The sequence below is a fragment of the Budorcas taxicolor genome, chromosome 12 (genome assembly GCF_023091745.1).
Source record: "Budorcas taxicolor isolate Tak-1 chromosome 12, Takin1.1, whole genome shotgun sequence".
Classification (NCBI taxonomy): Eukaryota; Metazoa; Chordata; class Mammalia; order Artiodactyla; family Bovidae; genus Budorcas; species Budorcas taxicolor.
The window spans coordinates 21,692,218-21,711,484 of record NC_068921.1 but is presented as its reverse complement, the minus strand read 5'-3'; the positions used below and the strand labels follow the sequence as shown (position 1 = coordinate 21,711,484).

The 19,267-nt window shown below is 43.2% G+C and overlaps 2 protein-coding genes across 2 annotated transcripts in view; one reads left to right on the top strand and one right to left on the bottom strand.

The window, feature by feature from the left end:
- Positions 1-13,725, bottom strand: part of VPS36 (vacuolar protein sorting 36 homolog) — a 30,934-nt gene extending 17,209 nt beyond the window's left edge. The window contains exons 1-3 of the mRNA XM_052650231.1: positions 13,609-13,725; positions 4,339-4,407; positions 3,214-3,284 (exon numbers count right to left, since the gene is read on the bottom strand). Coding sequence (XP_052506191.1) covers positions 3,214-3,284; positions 4,339-4,407; positions 13,609-13,704 — 236 coding nt within the window. The 5' untranslated portion in view covers positions 13,705-13,725. The remainder of the gene's footprint in view (positions 1-3,213; positions 3,285-4,338; positions 4,408-13,608) is intronic.
- The window catches only part of SLC25A15 (solute carrier family 25 member 15), a 297,070-nt gene that overhangs the window by 182,521 nt on the left and 95,282 nt on the right, over positions 1-19,267 (top strand). The gene's annotated exons all lie outside the window — the stretch shown is intronic.

Sequence of the window (19,267 nt, the reverse complement as noted above, 5' to 3'; positions counted from 1 at the left end):
TTCTATTTTTGTAACTTTTAACATATTTCAGATCACTTAAAAAATTCACGTAGAAACAAAGAACATCCTGAAAGGAATCCTTTTAAAGTCTGTATCAATTCAGTATTAATGAACCTCTCAAAAATCTCTCTACTTAAAATGTATACGCTGTGCACCAAAAGATTCAAGTTACCAGCTCTATAGATTAAATAAAAATGTGGTTTTAGGAAATCAGTTCAAAATAAACTTGCAGAAATGGGGTGGTTTATGATGCTGGTTGACAATCAGGTTTTCCACCCCGTCATCTCCAAAGGTGACTAGGGGGCCGATTATCTCTGCCAAGGCATACGACCGTACTCATTTGAAAACAAAATGTGAAAACTTATCTGCGTAAAACTGGCCAGCTGACATTTTATTAAAACTCCATCCAAAACTAACATTCCACAGTGTCATTTTTGGAAAATGCCACTCAGTCAATGACATGATTTAGAGAGATATCCTGCAGCAAAAACAATTCTCAAAACGCTGCTGCCCCAGGATCACAAACTGCTATGATCTTTATGACAATTGCTATCTTCCAGGCCATTAAAAACACCACTGTATTTGTTCAGTTCTATGTCTTTTTTTCCCCCAACCAGCTCAATAAACAATCTCCTACCAACATGAGCAAAACTGAAAAACTCAAAATATCTTGCATACCCAGCTTAGACATTTTTCTCTATGACCACATTATATTGGGTTGGCCACAACGTTCGTTCGAGTTTTCCTATAACATCTTCTAGAAAAACCCAAATGAACTTTTGGGCCAACACAAGGGATATACCGATTACGCAGTATTACTTTGTTTAGATCCACAGAGCTGCCTAAATATCATCCTAAAATTGAACAACCACGTGTGGGGCCTCCTTGATGTCACAAATGCTTTGGTTAGTGAACTGGGGCTAGGCATGGATGGACTCTCCATGGGTTCCTTCTTGGGGACTATCTTTAAGTGAAGCAAGCAAATAAAACCGAGTAACCAGAATCCCAAGACTGTTTGAAATGAAACAAACTATGAAATTAGAATTGTTAGGAGTGAGCACACGCACCGTACAGCCTTTAAAACTAAAAAACCTGGAGCCCTAACTATCAGGACTTTTCAAAGGAAACTCAGTGAAAAGCTGAAAGATGATACAAAATGAAGCGTAAACAAAGTCAGCATAAAAAGAGTCATGCTGGAAATTCCCTGCCAGTCCGGTGGTTAGGACCCTGTGCTCTCGCTGCTGAGGGACCCGGTTCTTTGCCTGCAGGATCTGACTACGTGAAAGCTAAAGATAAGCCCAGGTAGGGGAAAAACTCCTTACCAGCAATATTTGTTTGCAAGTTGTCCTCAATTATATGCGCCCAAGTATATATAAGCCAAAATGTCTTATATACTTGAATAAACGGAAACATTTCAACCTGTGGCTTTAAACCAGGGTGACTACATCTCCTGGTTTGCTTGGGGACAGTCCTGTTTTTTATACTTGCCTGGTCTAATGATAAGTAGGGTGCCCTATTATTCTAATAAATGTCCCAGTTTGGACAACAACTCTTGTGACGCCCTATTCAACACTGATGCCTAAAAAAGTTGAAGCTGAGAAACTTATGGTCAACTAGAATTAGGAGTAAAGTCAGGCACTTTGCTCAGATGGGTCACTTCTGATCTTAAGTACTGAATGAGAGATGTTATTGTTGCTCAGCCATTAAGTCATGCCAGACTCTTTGTGCCTCCATGATCTGCACCATGCCAGGATCCTCTGTCTGCCACCATCTCCCAGAGTTTGCTCAAACTCGTGTCCATGGGGTCGGTGATGCTATCTAACCATCTCATCTCGTCCCCTTCTCCTCCTGACTTCCATCTTTTCCAGCATCAGGGTCTTTTCCGAGGAGTCAGCTCTTCGCATCAGGTGACCACGAGAGATACAGAGATGCGTAAAAGCAAATGTCAGGGGAGTTCCCTGGAGGTCCAGTGGCTGGGACTCTGCACTTTCACTGCCAGGGGCCTGGGTTCAATCCCTGGTCAAGGAACTAAGATCCTGCAAGCCATCTGTCAGGGCAAAAAAAATGATTCAACTGTCTGAAAATACATTCAGTGACAGCTGACCCACCCTTATTTATTATGACCCGAGGATACTACAACAACCTTAGTACTTGATTCATGCTTTAAGAATGACTTCCATTTATCAATGAGTTTAAAGTAGGATAACATCTTTTTGTAAACATAGATATTTTCCCCCAGTTTTGAAATATAACTGACATACAACACTAGAAGTTTAAGGTGTGGAGCATAATGATTTGAGTTACACATATCATGAAACAATTACCAGAGTAAATTCAGTGAACATCCAATACAAAATTAAATAGAAAAAAAAAATTTTTTTTGCCCTTGTGAGGAGAACTCTTAGGATTTACTCTCAACAACTCTCATATATAGTGTACAGCAGTGATAATTATATTCATCATGTCATACATCATATCCCTATTGCTTATTTATATTATTACTGGAAGTCTGTGCCTTTTGACCACTTTCATCCAATTTTTTCTTCCCTCCCTGCCCCACCTCTGGCAACCACAAATCTGATCTCTTTTTCCATGAATTTAGTTGAAGTATAACTGACCTCCAACACTATGTTAGTTTCTGTTATACAACAGACAGGTTTGATGTTTCTACACATTTCAAAACCATCCCATGATAAGTCTAGTTATTATATGAAAGTGAAACTTGCTCAGTTGTGTCCAACTCTTTGCCACCCCATAGACTGTAGCCCGCCAGGCTCTGTCCACGGAATTCTCCAGGCAAGAATACTGGAGTGGTTACCATGCCCTTTTCCAGGGATCTTCCTGGTCCAAGGATCGAACCCAGGCCTCCCACATTGCAAGCAAACTCTTTACCGTTTGAGCTACTCAGGAGTCTGCCTATTACATGACACCGTACAAAGAGATGACCTAATTTTTTACTATATTCCCCACACCGTCCCTTTCATTCCCATGACTCAGTTATTTTGTAACTAGAAGTTTATGCCTCTTAACCTTCCTCGCCTATTTCTCTATTCCCCCAGGACAATACCCTTCTCAAGGTAAACACAACCAACAGATTCGCTCGCATATAGGCGTCACGGCCATGACTGACTGGTCAATGACACAACCAAGGTAAGGAGGATGGCTTGACTGGAGACACTTTTGTGCATGAAGACTGTCATATACGGACCTTACCTTTTTCCAATTCCAGCTGCCTGTTCTTCAATGAACACGATTTGGGAAAGAGGAATGGCCATGCAGCATTCCTGGGAGGGAATCAAGAGAAAACAGGACCCATAAGATTCCTCAGAAGTCCTTGTTTTATAAATTCATGGGGTGTGTGGCAAGTTGAGAAACTTATGATCAACTAGAAATAGGAATAAAGTTCTGTGATGACTTTTCCTTTCATTATGAATGACTGGCCATTGAACAGGTCTAATGATAGCCATATTAGCTTCCTTCCATGATACTCAAAAAAATTATACTAAGAATAATTTACAAATATATGGCTTGAGGACAGCTATCCTTCCAAAAAAAAGATGTCTTTCTTGAATGCTTATTTCTTTAAAAATAAAGAATTAGGCAAATTACCAGTTCTGAGGTATGCATTATCAACAAGGGCAGTATTACCACCAAGGGGGAAAAAATTGGTTCTTGCAGGGCAAAAAGAGACAGAATTTGCACTGGTTAGTGACCTTTCCAAGAGCCTCAGTACAATGGATAGTTTACCTGTAGAACTAAAATTTCATGGGGTTGGGGGCCATGCTGTGTTGCTTCTTTCACACGAAAGAAACTTACACACAGAGACACACACACACTTTCAAGTTAAAACTCTTTGAAATAAAGATGTCAGGTCTATACTATAACTGAAATGCAGAAATGGGGTGGGAGGGGTTCTCTCCTCTTGCTGAGTGACCCAGAGGCAGTGCCCCTCAGCATCTAGGTGGAAGCATGCCCTTGGCAGCAGGCGTCCTCCTCCTGTTTCTCAACAACAATCAGGGAGACTGGGTTGCCTTAAGGACTGCTGACTGATGGGGACACTCGAATGCCGGGGAGGATCTGATTTGGACTTAAAATCCAGGAGTCACCAAGACTCTCTGTACAGTAATTTTCAGAGAAAAACTCTTCTGTTTCAGGGTTGAATGAGAGGCTAGAACTTAACTCCTCTATCTGCACTCTATCAAGAGAGACCACGGGACACATTCTCCTGACATCGGAAAGCAAAAATTTATCGCATCTACTTATAGCTTTGCCAGAAAGAAAAAATGAAAGAAATTAGTGACTTAAAACCTAAAACTGATGCAAATAATTCAAACTTACATGATTCTTCTGATCTCTCCAAATTAGACGGTGCGTACTAAGAAGGAGGGTCCCGGGATCAAATTTTATCTAGAAAAACAAGATCATCACAAACTATTAATAACATATCACACAACATGGTCCAGATTTTCTTCCCCATCAACTGCCCGATAGTAAGTCAATCACATAAACATTTTAGAATTAAGTTTGTCATAAGTCAAAGAGAAGCAATGCTACACACTTCATAAGCCTTGCTAAAATTAGGAAAAAAAATTGCAAACCACCTAGCTATGTAACAGTAGGGGAGTGGCTAAATCAGGAGTGATACATTCATGCTATGAAATCCAGGCAGAGATGAATAAGAATGATGAGGTGGAGCTATATAAACTATCATGAAACTCTAAGACAAAGGATGAGAGGGGAAGAAAGCAACCAAAGGATACTGCATACAATGTAATTAGACAAATAGACAGATAGATATAAATATCAATAAACTCCATATTTCTCAAACTGCATGTGAGATATATCTATAGACAGACAGATAGATGTGTATATGTGCTCTGAACCCAGATAAATAGTAGAAAAAGGTCTAAATGGGATCGATACTCAATGATCTGTTAATATTATCTCAGAAAAAGTATGAAAGAATGGAAGAAAGAGAAGCAAAGGGCCCTTTTCCAAAACCATCTATCTCACTATTGGCTGAATTTTTACCATGAGACTGAAGGTGTATAACACTCATATAAATTTTTAAATGGTCTTTAAATAACAAGAAAATCCAGAAAAAGACACAAACACATGCAAAATAAGTGTGGATGGAGATTCAGTGAAGGGTACTAAGACACTTGGGTTGCTCAGCAGGGACCAAAAAAAACCCACAAAGGATTTATACCTAACACAACGTACCAAAATAAATTCTGGACAGAGTTAAAAATTTGAAAATGTATTTAAAAAATTATAAAATTATTTGAGTTAAAAATTATAAAAGCTAGAAAAATCATAAGAGAATTTTTGAAATCACTTCGGAGGGGAGGAAATCTTTCTAAGAAAAACAGTAAACCCATAAGCATTAGAGGAAAAGATGGAACAATTCACCTACACACACACACACATACACACAGACACATACACACATTCTTCACGGTAAAAATCATCAAGAGCAAAGATGGCAGACTGGAAGAAATAGTTGTAACTCACATCAGAGACAAACATGTACCTCTCCTTAATATATAAAATACTCTTACAAATCAGTACGAAAATGTTCTATAATCCATTAGACAAATGGGCAAAGACTATTAACAGAAAGTTCACAGAAAAGGAACTACAAATGACTCTTAAACACATTAACTGATGGTTAACCTCACTGATGATAAGAAAAAGGCAAATTGAGAGAACGCCGGGCTACCCTTTTCATCCATGAGATGGGCAGAAGTTCAAAAGTTCAGTAACACTGAGCTGCTGACAAGTCGGGGAAATAAGCATTTACACATATTGCTGGAGGGCAGTGTATTGTCATCTATCAAAAATATAAATACACCAACCCTTTGATCCAATCAATGTCCTTCTAGAAATGTATCCCACTGATGAATTTACACATGTACTCGTTGCTGTTTTTTAAAAGCAAAAGATAGGAAACAATTTAAGTGTCCATCACCAGGGAAATGTACATCTACACAAGGAATGACAAGTTAGTCATTAAAAAGAATGAGGAGACTCTTTGTGTATTTACTGTATTTGATAAAATCTAAGATGTCATTCAGAGAAGGCAATGGCACCCCACTCCAGTACTCCTGCCTGGAAAATCCCATGGACGGAGGAGCCTGGTAGGCTGCAGTCCATGGGGCCGGTAAGAGTCGGACACTACTGAGCGACTTCACTTTCACTCTTCACTTCCATGCATTGGAGAAGGAAATGGCAACCCACTCCAGTGTTCTTGCCTGGAGAATCCCAGGGACAGGGGAGCCTGATGGGCTGCCATCTATGGGGTCACACAGAGTCAGACATGACTGAAGCGACTTATAGCAGCAGCAGCAGCAAGATGCCATTAATTATAAGATACATCTGGCTTCCAGAGTTGTTAAAATGTGTGTGGGGGGGGAAGGGGGTTGAGGGGAATGTACATTTAGAATTAATGAAATATGGTAGATTCTCTATATAGATTAAGTGAAAAAAGCAAAGTGTCAGAACTTTGTATGCATAGTATAAGTTGATACTTTAAAAGGGAAAAGACTGTACTTTACATGAACACCTGTGTATGACACAAATGCATAACTCTAGAATGAAGCACTGGTGACTTCTGAGGGGGCACAGGGGGACAAAGTCTCCCTCCTAGGATGGGAAGGGAGACTTCTAACTTTTTATTTTTTATCATGGAATCGTGTCACTCATGCAAAATACAAATGTTAAAATGTTTTTAAAAACTATAATACAATCACAAAAAAAGCCAGCTAGGTCTTTAGAACCAAACTTTTAATCTTCATAATTTGTTACTACGCACTGGAAGTATTTTGCAAAGTTGGACTCGACTGAGTGACTAACGAACATATTGGGTGGGTTCTTGATATACACTGTAAATTATATAAATAAACAAATTTTGGAGTTGGAACCCAAAAAGACTGAAAAGCCAAACCTCTTCATTTGTGTCGAAAGCAAGAAATACATTGGAAGCGTTTATTCACTCTAATTGCTAGAGAGTAGAACTGGCCACAGGTAGGACATGCTCATATCCTTTTGAGGAGCAGTTATTTCAAAAGATACAAGCTTGATCTCATTTGTAAAATAGAAACTAAAAGGAAAGAATTTTAGTAAGGGTCCAGATTATTACAAATAATAATTCTTTTGAGTTTAAGATAATGTGGTTAAAAATGTATACCAAGTAAATAACCAATTGCTGTTGCTGCTAAGTCGCTTCAGCCGTGTCCGACTCTGTGCAACCCCATAGACGGCAGCCCACCAGGCTCCCCCGCCCCTGGGATTCTCCAGGCAAGAACACTGGAGTGGGTTGCCATTTCCTTCTCCAATGCATGAAAGTGAAAAGTGAAAGTGGAGTCGCTCAGTCGTGTCCGACTCTGTGCGACCCCATGGACTGCAGCCTACCAGGCTCTTCTGCCCATGGGATTTTCCAGGCAAGAGTACTGGAGTGGGGTGCCATTGCCTTCTCTGAAATAACCAATTAGAACTTTATTATATATCATTCTTAAGTAGAAATATACATAAATGTACTTATATACGCACTTGACAATATATTACAAGATACTCTTGATATGAATAAAGAAGGAAGCAACACACATAGCATGGTTACACACACACGTGCACAATCACACAGACAGAATGTGACAAAAGTAACTGTTTATGGGTAAGGAATACTGATTATCTCAAGCTACTTCTTTCAGCTTACCCATCTTAAAACAATTTTATTCAATAAGAAAAGACAAAGGAATTTGTTACAGGTATATATGACTTCATGCAACTCTGAAATGTATATAAATTATTTTTTATTAAATCAAACATAAGCAGAAACACTCTTTTTGTCAGAAGTCCTTTTCTAATACATGGAATTCTCCAGGCAAGAATACTGGAGTGAGTTGCCATTGCCTTCTCCAGGGGATCTTTCCAACCTAGGGATCAAACCTGGGTCTTCTGCATTGCAGGCAGATTTTTGACCATCTGAGCCACCAGGGGCTTCTCCTAATACATAACCAATACTTTTTAACATGAGTTTTAAAAAATTATTTTCTAAGAGTAACACTGACTGTATCGGTGCTGCTGCTGCTAAGTCGCTTCAGTCGTGTCTGACTCTGTGCGACCCCATAGACGGCAGCCCACCAGGCTCCCCCGTCCCAGGGATTCTCCAGGCAAGAACACTGGAATGGGTTGCCATTTCCTTCTCCAATGCATGAAAGTGAAAAGTGAAAGTGAAGTTGCTCAGTCGTGTCCGACTCTTAGCGACCTCATAGACTGCAGCCCACCAGGCTCCTCCATCCATGGGATTCTCCAGGCAATACTGGAGTGGGGTGCCATTGCCTTCTCCGACTGACTGTATTACTAATATCTTAACATTGGTGACTTTAAATAATATGGTTAACAAGCATGCATGGGAAGAAACCTGCACTGCCTGGCTGAAGACACTCTGAGAGAGATTACTCCACCAAGCACTCCAGCATCTCAGAGAAGTAACATCTGAAGTAACACATACTCATTCCTGGCACCTATTTTGGTCTGGCTACGAATGTTTTGGTTAATGTGGCATACACAAAACCAAATGATTGAGTTAAGCTACTTTTAAAAATCTCTTTTTTGCCAATGAGTAAGACTGCCCTTTCCCAGAAGCAAATATTTTGTCAGCTTGAGAGTACCTGATGCCACATTACACAGCATAACTGCCTAATAGTCCTGATTAAGAAACTGCACCTTATCTGTCTGGAATCCAAGCATCAGGCTTCGAGTTGAAAGCTGAAGCCAGAGGACGTTTCATTGCTACGAGGGGAACAATGTGCACACGCAATGCGTAAAAGCGTTGCTGCCCTCAGTGAAGACATTGTGTAATAATCGTTGGCTGCAGGGATTGCAAGGGATTACAAGCTCAAGCCCACAGACAAGTTTAGGCTGGTTTGTGCTTACCACTCAGAGCTAGGATAATTTCAACTACTTAAAAGTTAGTAGTTAAAATAACTTAGGCATTCGCTGAATAAGCTCTTACTGTTTTCACATTTCTCTGTCATAAAAGTAATATGCTGTTGAAAACAATTTTTTAAGTCTGAAAACAAAAATGAAACCATTCATAATTAGACCAGCTAGGATGTGTGGATATAAACTTAAAATGAGGCCATGATATTTATAATTTTATAACTTGCTTTTTTCACTTAGCAGCCTATTGTTAGTCTTTCCTCAAGCTGGTTAGGGCACGTCATATTTAATTAACCAAGCCTGATAGTGGACATTCAGATTGCCTCCAATTTTTCCCTATATTGCAGAATAATAAATTATATATATATGCTATGTGCTGTGTAAGTTGCTTCAGTCGTGTCTGACTCTTCGTGACCCAGTGGACTGTAGCCCGCCAGGCTCCTCTGTCCATGGGATTCTCCAGGCAAGAATACTGGAGTGGGTTGCCATGCCCTCTTCCAGGGGAACTTCCCAACCCAGGGATCGAACTCTTGCATTGGCAGGTGGGTTCTTAACCACTAGCGCCACCTGGAAAGCCTATGTATATCTATATATATACAGAGAGAGAGATATGCCTATATCTATCTATACATATAATATTGCTGATATGCACATGTGCATTTCATTATAGTTTTTATAGTTTTATGCATCCCTGACTATTTCCCAAGGGTAAATTCCTAAAATTTAGGAAGATCAAACCAGTCAATCCTGAAGGAAACCAGTTCTGAATATTCATTGGAAGGACTGATGCTGAAGCTGAAACTCCAATACTTTGGCCACCTGATGCGAAGAACTGACTTATTGGAAAAGACCTTGATGCTGGGAAAGACTGAAGGCAGGAGGAGAAGGGGATGACAGAGGATGAGATGGTTGGATGGCATCACGGACTCCATGGACATGAGTCTGAGCAAATTTCAGGAGTTGGTGATGGACAGAGAAGGCTGGCATGCTGTAGTCCATGGGGTCGCAAAGAGTCGGACACAACTGAGCGACTGAACTGACCTGAAATTCCTAAAAAGTGAAATAGCCAGCTTAAGAAAATACATTTTCTAAATCTTCTAGTATAAGCTGGCAACTTGCCACCTTACACACCACTAACCTTCTTACATTACTTTTTAAATAAGCTGAGGCTAACAGACGCCTCTGTGAATTGAAACAAATGACCTGTCTACAACGCTTACGAAAACAACGCATTATCCGGTCATAAGGAGCCCATGAAAACTGTGCCTGTATAAACAAGCAAAAGGCACCTGGGCGGTGGGAACAGCAATGGTCTGGCTCCACCATTACCAACTGTGTGACCTTGGACAGGTTGCAGTTTTCCCAACCACCCACTGAAGGTCTCGGCGTCCTCATTTTCAGAGGATACACTATTTCATAAACACACTGCATGTGGAAGATACACATTAGGACAGAAAGGGGCTGGCACTGGTGACTGCTGTGTTTTGAAGCGCTCCAGCACTGTGAATAAAGCACAGGCTCTGGGAATCTGATCAACCGAGATTTAACGCCTGGCTCTGTGGTAACCCAGGTTCAATCCCTGGGTTGGGAAGATCCCCTGGAGAAGGAAACGGCAACCCACTCCAGTATTCTTGCCTGAGAAATCCCATGGACAGAGGAGCCTGGCCACTTATAGTTCATAGGGTCTCAAAGAGTTGGACTCAACTGAGCACACACGTTTCTGGTAATCTACTTCAGCGGATCTTAGGCAAATTGTTACCTCTGAGACTTCTCTTCTCATTCAGTAAAATAGTCACCTCATATGCCCACTGAGATGATTAAATTATGAAAAGCTTCTGGCACATAGTAGGTACTATGTCTATTCAAGGTGTGCTTGCTTTAATGTATTTCACACTCACAAAGAGCCAGAAGATACAAGGTTGAATAGAGAGCACCCACTGGTCTTAGCCCTGAGCCTGCTGGCTGGGGGAATGGGTTGAGTGCAAAGCTAAGAAGGCTGGGAGGTCTGCACTGTGGTGCTGAGAGGAGGGGGCAAGTGAGAGATTCTGAAAGGGCTCCTGCTCACATATGGAAGCTGATGTGCAGCTTCCTGGAGTCCTCAGACCACGGGCCATCTGGACACCTTCCAGCAGAGCGAGGAAGCCAGGACACAAGACTGCCCCTGGGACTCAGTTTGGCCTTAGGTGATACTCGAGAAGGCTCAGCAGTGACTGAGTAGATCTGGCCTGGGGACCACAGTGCCTTAGAGCTCTGCTTCGATTCCAAGACCCGTACAGCCCTCCCGCAGCATCCCCAGCTTGCAGAACAGTCACGAATTCTTGACTAACAACAAGGACCTACTGTATAGCACAGAGAACTATGTATCTCATAATAACTTCATTGGAAAAGACCCTGATGCCGGGAAAGATTGAGGGCAGGAGAAGTGGGCGACAGAGGATGAGATGGGTGGATGGCATCATCGACTCAATGGATATGAATTTGAGCAAACTCTGGGAGACGGTGAAGGACAGGGAGGCCTCGAATGCTGCAGTCCATGGGGTCACAGAGTCTCACATGACTGAGCAACTGAACAACAACAAATAGCCTGTAATATAACAATTGAATCACTTTGCTGCATACCTGAAACTGACACAGCATTGTAAATTAACTATACTTCAGTAACAAGAATTGGTCATTTTTTAAAAAAAGAATTGGCTTAAAAGGCTCAACTAAATTTTTCCCATAACTTTTTTCTTAATCCTCTGATACCTGTATCTACTTGTCCCGAAAACAAGCAGAAATACAAATAAAGGAAAAACTAAAATTTGCTGATTCAGCAATGGTTTTTTTTTTCATATCCAACTACTAATAGTTTTGATTTTTTATTGTTTTAAAGATATTATAGTTATATTGTGTGTTAGCCAAAGTGTCTCTAATTTGCATATGGGAATTACGGTAGAACAACACTGTGGTGATCTGCAAAAGCCAGACTGCCGTCAGAGGGTGACTTTGGAGCTGTGTTTGAAAACCAGTTGTGTGGGGAAGTTCCAGTCCCCTGAGGAAGGGGATGTTGATTAAGCTTCCCAGTCACCACAGTTCCAAACATGGAACCTTGGTTTACAAAAACAAAGACATTTAGCTAATCATGCCAAGCAAAAGATGTAAACCCAATTTGAGATCAAGTTCATAAAAGTACTGAAGCAGTAAAAAGAGCTGTTGTTTAGTTCCATAACCCGTGTCCGCCTCTTCGACCCCAGGGACTGTAGCCCACCAGGCTCCTCTGTCCATGGGATCCTCCAGGCAAGAATACTGGAGAGGGTAGCCATTCCCTTCTCTGGGGGAATCTTCCTGACCCAGGGATTGAACCCATGTTTCCTGGCTTAGCAGGCGGATTCTTAACCAGCTGAGCCACGGAGGAAGCCAGGAAACAGTTTCTGCTGCTGCTGCTGCTAAGTCGCTTCAGCCGTGTCCGACTCTGTGCAACCCCATAGACGGCAGCCCACCAGGCTCCCCCGTCCCTGGGAGTCTCCAGGCAAGAACACTAGAGTGGGTTGCCATTTCCTTCTCCAATGCATGAAAGTGGAAAGTGAAAGTGAAGTCGCTCAGTCGTATACTCTTAGCGACCCCATGGACTGCAGCCCACCAGGCTCCTCCGTCCATGGGATTTTCCAAGCAAGAGTACTGGAGTGGGGTGCCATTGCCTTCTCCGAAACAGAGTTTCTAAGTCCAAACAAAAGAAAAGCTCTCGACCCAATAATGGAAACATGCAAAAATGCCCTCGAAGAGGCAGGGCACCGGAGTCCCCAAGCATGTCAGCGTGCCTCGGGTGGCTGTGTAAGCCCCGCCCTGGAAGGAAGGAGGCCTCAAGCTACTTTCAAGTACAGACAGGAAAAGCTCTGGGTCAGGCAACGAGTTCCAAAGTACAGGAGGAAGTTTCTCTCTAAGGAAACTGCAAGGAAGGACAAGGTAGCAAGTGAAAACTTCTGGAAACTAAAAATGCTGATAAACAATTTTTCCCCCCTAATTCCAGCTCATACATTTCATTCAGAACAGGATGATCGTCCGTAGTATGACGGTAGTCTCCAGTGAATGTTAACGTGTCCGTGAAACACAGGTAATATTTCTCCTTGCCATCTGCAAACACAGCTCTTATGGTTTACGTTTGGATTACCAGGCACGGCCTGTTCCATCACTCGACAAAACAATCAAACCTCCTTTCCAACGTCTCTCCCGGACCACGAGCAATCCACACACACAGAGCCTCTGGCCGAGGCGTCCCAGGAGAGGCCGGCTTTTCTCTTCGGAAATCCTTTCGGTTCGCCCCGCTCCCGCTCCGGCCAGGACCGCCCTGTCCCCCCGGTTCCCCCAGGTCCCGGCGCCCGAAGCCACGCCCAGTTCGGGAGCGCAGGACCCGGCGGCCTCGGGACAAAGGCGGAACCGGCCTGCCCGGCGCGATCGGGGGCGAGGACTCGGGGTTCCCTGCTCGCGTCCGCCGTGCCGCCCGGAGCGGGGGTCTCTGCCCGGGCTGGGAGAGGGGCGCCGCCCGCGCGCTCCCCCCGGGAGCCGTTCCCGAGTCGGGCCGGAGCCCGGCGCCGGGCGGGCGTGGACAGCGGGGGCGGCGCCGATCGGCGAGGCCAGCCGGGGAGCTGGGGTCGCGGAGCGAGGCCCGGCCGGCCGCCGCCCTACCTTCTCCTCGCCGTCGTAGATGCGCACCCCCCGCTGCTGGATCACCAGCGTCTCGTTGATCTCCAGGAGGCCGCTGGTCCACACGAAGCGGTCCATGGCCGCCGCCTGGCCGGCCTCCGCCGCTCGCCCGCGCGGGCGCTCCCGGACGGCGAGCCGAGCCGCCGGGCAGCCTGCGGCGCCCCCTGGCGGCGGGCGGGGCGGAGGCCGGCAGGGAGGGAGCTGTCTGGCCCCGGAGCCCTGCGGAGCGCGCGCGGCCGCGGGGCGCCCGGGGACGTGGAGACGTGCTTGGTGCGCCCTCTGGCGGTATCGGCCACAGTCCCAATGGGGACGTCCACCCTATCCTTTGTCCTTTTTCAGTCGCTCAGTCGTGTCGGACTTTTTGCGACCCCATGGACTGCAGCACACCAGGCTTCCCTGTCCTTCACCATCTCCCGGAGCTTGCTCAAACTCGTGTCCATAGAGTCAGTGATGCCATCCAACCATCTCGTCCTCTGTCGTCCCCTTCTTCTCCTGCCTTGAATCTCTCCCAGCATCAGGGTCTTTTCTAATGAGTCGGCTCTTTGGCTCTTGGCAGCCGGTGGCCAAAGTATTGGAGCTTCAGCTTCAGTCCTTCCAATGAATATTCACGATTGACTTTCTTTAGGATTGACTGGCTTGATCTCCTTGCAGTCCAAGAGACCCTCAAGAGTCTTTATCCTCAGCCGCAAACCCAGAGATTACAAGAGACTTATAGGGAGCCTAGAACGCAGCTTGGACTTTCTGATTGTACACTATTCCTGCATATTTGTGCCCTCTTCTTGTCACTTCCCAGCATGCTGCCGCGTTCATTAAAGCCTGTCATTGAATACTTTTTTCCCAGATGAATATTTATGACTGATTTGTTTTCACACAGCTTCAATCAATATGTAAGTACTATTTTGTAAAAAAAAAAGAAAAAGTACTATTTTCTGCCCCACTTTTTTTCCAGTTAAAATCCTTTTCATTTAAACATTTCCAGTATTAACACAGACTTCACAAATTTACTCTAGATAGTGTTTCAGGACTATATAGATCTATTATAATTTACCTGTGGATGGGTCTCTGCAAACCAGTGCCTGACTGCCACTCCCACCTGCTGGGCCTTGGCTGCTGTCCCTTTCATTTCTTTCTCTACCTTGCATTATAAATGAAGCACCTGTATTTGTACTTCTACAACTGATATGTATTTTCCCCTTTAGGGTTATTTTCTTAGAGTGTCTTCCCAAAGTAGGATGACTGCTTTTAAGAGTTTGAACCCATGTTTCGCAAACCTGCTACATATTGGGAACTTATTGAGGCAGAACGTAGTGCCACCAGCAAATTGTTCTTCATCCAAGCCAAGTTACCCTGGCTACATTACATGTTATAATTTTTTTTTTTTTGCCACTTGACAATTATTATTTTAATTTACTTTAATTGGAGGATAATTACTTTACAATATCATATTGGTTTTGGCCATATATCCACATGAATCGGCCAAGGGATAGATGTGACCCCCACATCCTGAACCCCCTCCACCCAACTCCCCTCTATTCTTTTTTCTTATTTTCACTTACCAATGAGACAATTTCTCAATACCTTTGAATCAAAAGAAGATCTTCATCCTGAAGAGTGGCTAACACTGTGGACAACTCCTGCTCAAGAGCTGGGGAATATTCATTTACACCGAAGCATACAGGTCAGGGGAGGAAGGGGTGTGGAGAAAGAGATGGAGAAGAAGCTGCTTGTGGGTGAGGTAGGGAGACAACCAGGAGGGTGTGGGGTTCTGGAAGCCAAGAGAAGAGGGGGTACCGTGAGGAGGAAAGCTGGGCTGTGACAATTCTGCTGGTGGGGCAGGTACTGGGGGACTGATCCCTTTTTTCTCACGTGGACATTTTGGTGGCCTTGGCAGGAGTGGTCCAATGGGGTGGTGGAAGAAAAAATCCTCATGATCTGATTTTAAAAGAGAAAAAGAGGAGGGGACTTACAGACAGGGAGCATAGATGATCCTTTCGAGGAATTTTTCTGCCAAGGAAAGCAAAGAAATGGGTTGGTTTCTTTGCTCAAAAACAGAAGGGGAAGTGAGATTGCGTGAGAGTCGGGCTGGTTTTTGTTGTTGTTATTGTTTTGGCCTGGCCTTGCACCATGTGGGATCTTAGGTTCCTGACGGGGAATCGAACCTCTGCCCCTGCAGAGCCGCACAGAGTCCTAACCACTGGACTGCCAGGGAATTCCCAGAGTCCAGATCATTTCTTGATGCCCTTCCCAGTGATAAATTCTACGATCTGAGTTTCTGGAAGATACATTTTGGGTCATTACAACAAAATGCTTTATCCTACTCGGAAATTTCAACGTGGGCAAGGACCGCTTCTACATCGATTTCTTTTCCAGGCTGTATGTGAGCATTGGCGACCGGAGAGCCTAAGAGTGACGACTCGGATTGAACATCTGCGAGTCTCATAAAAGATGATTTTCAGAGCCCTATGCAAATGAATGTGAAAACCTGATTGCAGTGGGTGCTGGGAGACCATGAACGTTCAAATTAACCCCAGAAAAGGATTTTTAAAGCCTAAAATTGAGACAGTTATCAAAGAGTTATCAAAAAAAAAAAAAAAAAAAGCAACCAGAAAACACTTCAGGTCCAAACAGATTCACAGGTGAATTCTTTAAAACCTTGGCAGAAAACAATAATTCTTTTAGCAGTTAAAGTTTTCCAGAGCATAAAAAAGGAAAGTTTCCAAATTCTGTTTGTGAAGCCAGAAAAACACTAATCCCAAAACTCAACAAAAATACCACAGGAATCTATATTAAAAAACAGTCACATTAGTATGAATGCAAAAGTATATATTAAAATATTAATAGCAAAATTAAGAAACCAGAATAGTAAAAGAATGACAGCGCAATTCAAGTGCAGTTTATCTAAGGAGTAACAAATACAATTCAGTATTAGGAAAACTATTATCAATAACCCATTGAATATGTGTATATATATATATGGCTGGGGCTTCCCATGTGGCACTAGTGGTAAAGAACCCGCCTCCCAATGCAGGAGACACAAGAGACTTGGGTTCGATCCCTGGGTCGGGAAGATCCGCTGGAGCAGGAAGTGGCAACCCACTCCAGTATCCTTGCCTGGAGAATCCCATGGACAGAGGAGCCTGGTGGGCTATAGCCCAGGGGCCCCAAAGAATCAGACACAACCGAGTGACTGAGCATACTCAGGATGTATATATGGCTGAGTCCCTCCACCTGAAACTGTCACAAAATTGTTAACTGTCTATGCTTCAAAATAAAGTTTTTTAAAAAGTGCTAACAAACAAAAAATTTAACCCACTGATAGATCACAGAAGAAAATTAAATGATCACCAAAGAAATTGTAAAAGACTTTTGATGCAATTCAACATTGAGAGTCTTGCCCAAAAATGCAGCTGAGCACAATTTCCTTCCTTTCTTCTCTTTTGGGTTCTTGTATTTATTTAGGTATAATTTATACACAATAAAACTTACCAGTTTTTAAATATGCAATTTGATGAGTTTTAACTACCAGTACACATATATGTATATGTGTGTGTGTAGCCATTATGTAGAGAATATTACCATCACACCAGAAAGTTTCCTTGGATCCCTTTGTATTCAAATCCCCCCCCACATACTTCCTGGCATCTAAGAATCACTGATCTGCTTTTTATCACTATTGTCTTGCCTTTTCTAGAATTTCATATAAATGAAATTATAAGGTTTGTAGTCCTTTGCATCTGACTTCTTAAACATAATGTCATGTTTCTGAGATGCATCCATTGTCAGATAGAAAATACATATTGGTCTCTGCCCCAGGTACCTGGCATAGAACTGAAACCCTAGTAAATTCCATAGTGATGATAGCAGTAGGAGTATATCTTGTTTTAATGAGATGACTCCAGGTGGGTTCCTGGATGGCTCCTGAATGAGGGCTGATCACCAGAAAGACAGATCCATGAATAGAAGTTTGAAAATTTCAGCCCTTCTACTTCGTTTCAAAACGTTTCCATTACTTCAAAGTAAAGCCCTTAACCTGTTGTCTGTCCTAACTTCCCTCTGACCCCAGTTCTTGGCAGCCCCCAATCTGGGTTATGTCTCTTTGCGACCCCTTGGACAGTAGCCCGCCAGGCTCCTCTACCCATGACATTCTCCAGGCAAGAATACTGGATTGGGTAGCCATTTCCTTCTTGGGGGGATCTGCCCAACCCGAGGATCAAACCCTGGTTTCCTGAATCACAGGCAGAATCTTTACCATCTGAGCCACCAGGGAAGCCCTATGTCTCTATGGATTTATCTGTTCTGGATATTTTATGTAAATGGAATCATACCAAGTATGTGACCTTTTGTGGCTAGCTTCTTTTGTTTAGCGTAATGCTTTGGAGGATCAAGTCACTTTTTAACTGTTCTATTTTGTTAAACTGTTTTCTGTCACTTAATGGGAATCCCTGGTGACCCAACCTGTCTGGTGAAACTTTAGTAAATAATCAACAATACTCACAGTAATATCTAAACAGCAGTGATGTCTTAGGGCTGGTGATGGTGCTGTTTGACTGTTGGTTCTCCCAAAGATGGCCTTAAGTGTAGGCAAAGTTACACTAAAAATGGGATATTTCATCAGGAAAAAACAAAACTACAGAATATCACAAAATAACTTCCCAAACTAATTTAGCAAGATTCTAGCATAAAATGCCTGAAGGAAAAAAAAGCAGAGAAAGATGGGAAAAACTGACGACAGTTGACAGCCATCTGTGGAGCCCTCTAACATGGGCAGGGAAGATTGGAATTGCATCTTCCCGTCCCTTTCTCCACCTTTAAAATCTGGCTGAAACATTCCAGCCAAACCTAGGTTCAGTGATCAAGCAAGGCAGAGAAAAGGTATGATTACTGTACTCAAAACCAGAAAGGCACAGCCCAGAACTCTCCCTATCTCTCCATCCACTCATCATTCAGAAAACCATCTAGGTCTAAATTATTTCGTCTCATCCATTAGGTGTCTGCGAGTGTTTTATGAAGTTAATATTTTTGAATGAGGACTGAAAGATTATGGCAGCACAATTAAACGTACAAATACACAAAATGCCTATGAGAAACGCTGGTTTTGCCTTCCCAGGATAAAACAAGGGTCTATCCTCATCTTAAACTTTTCTCTTCCTCTCCCCTTTTTCGCACCTGATAATTGTGTAGTACAGAGGAAAAAGTGAAAGAAAAGTGGTGGTGGTGAAAGAAAGTCGTTCGGTAGTGTCCAGTTCTTTGCGATCCCATGGGCTGTGGCCGGCCAGGCTCCTCTGGTCCATGGGATTCTTTAGGCAAGAGTACTGGAGTGAGTTGCCATTTCCTTCTCCAGGGAATCTTCTCAGGGATGGAACCTGCGTCTCTTGCATTGTAGGAAGAGTAGACCCTCAGTCGCAGTTCCTCTTTGCAATCTGTGCCAACGTGGACATGTAACTACTGAGCCTGATAACTTCCCACTTCAGGGCGGTGATGGGGCAATGAGTATTAGTGAAAGGGAAATACACACGCTCTGGGTACAGCAGTGGGCGCTTATAATCCTCAGTAAACACACCAGACAACGCTTTTCTCCTCTGCCTTCCTCAATGCAGTGTGAGCGTCTACAGAAGAGATCTATCGGCTATTGAGCAGAGAC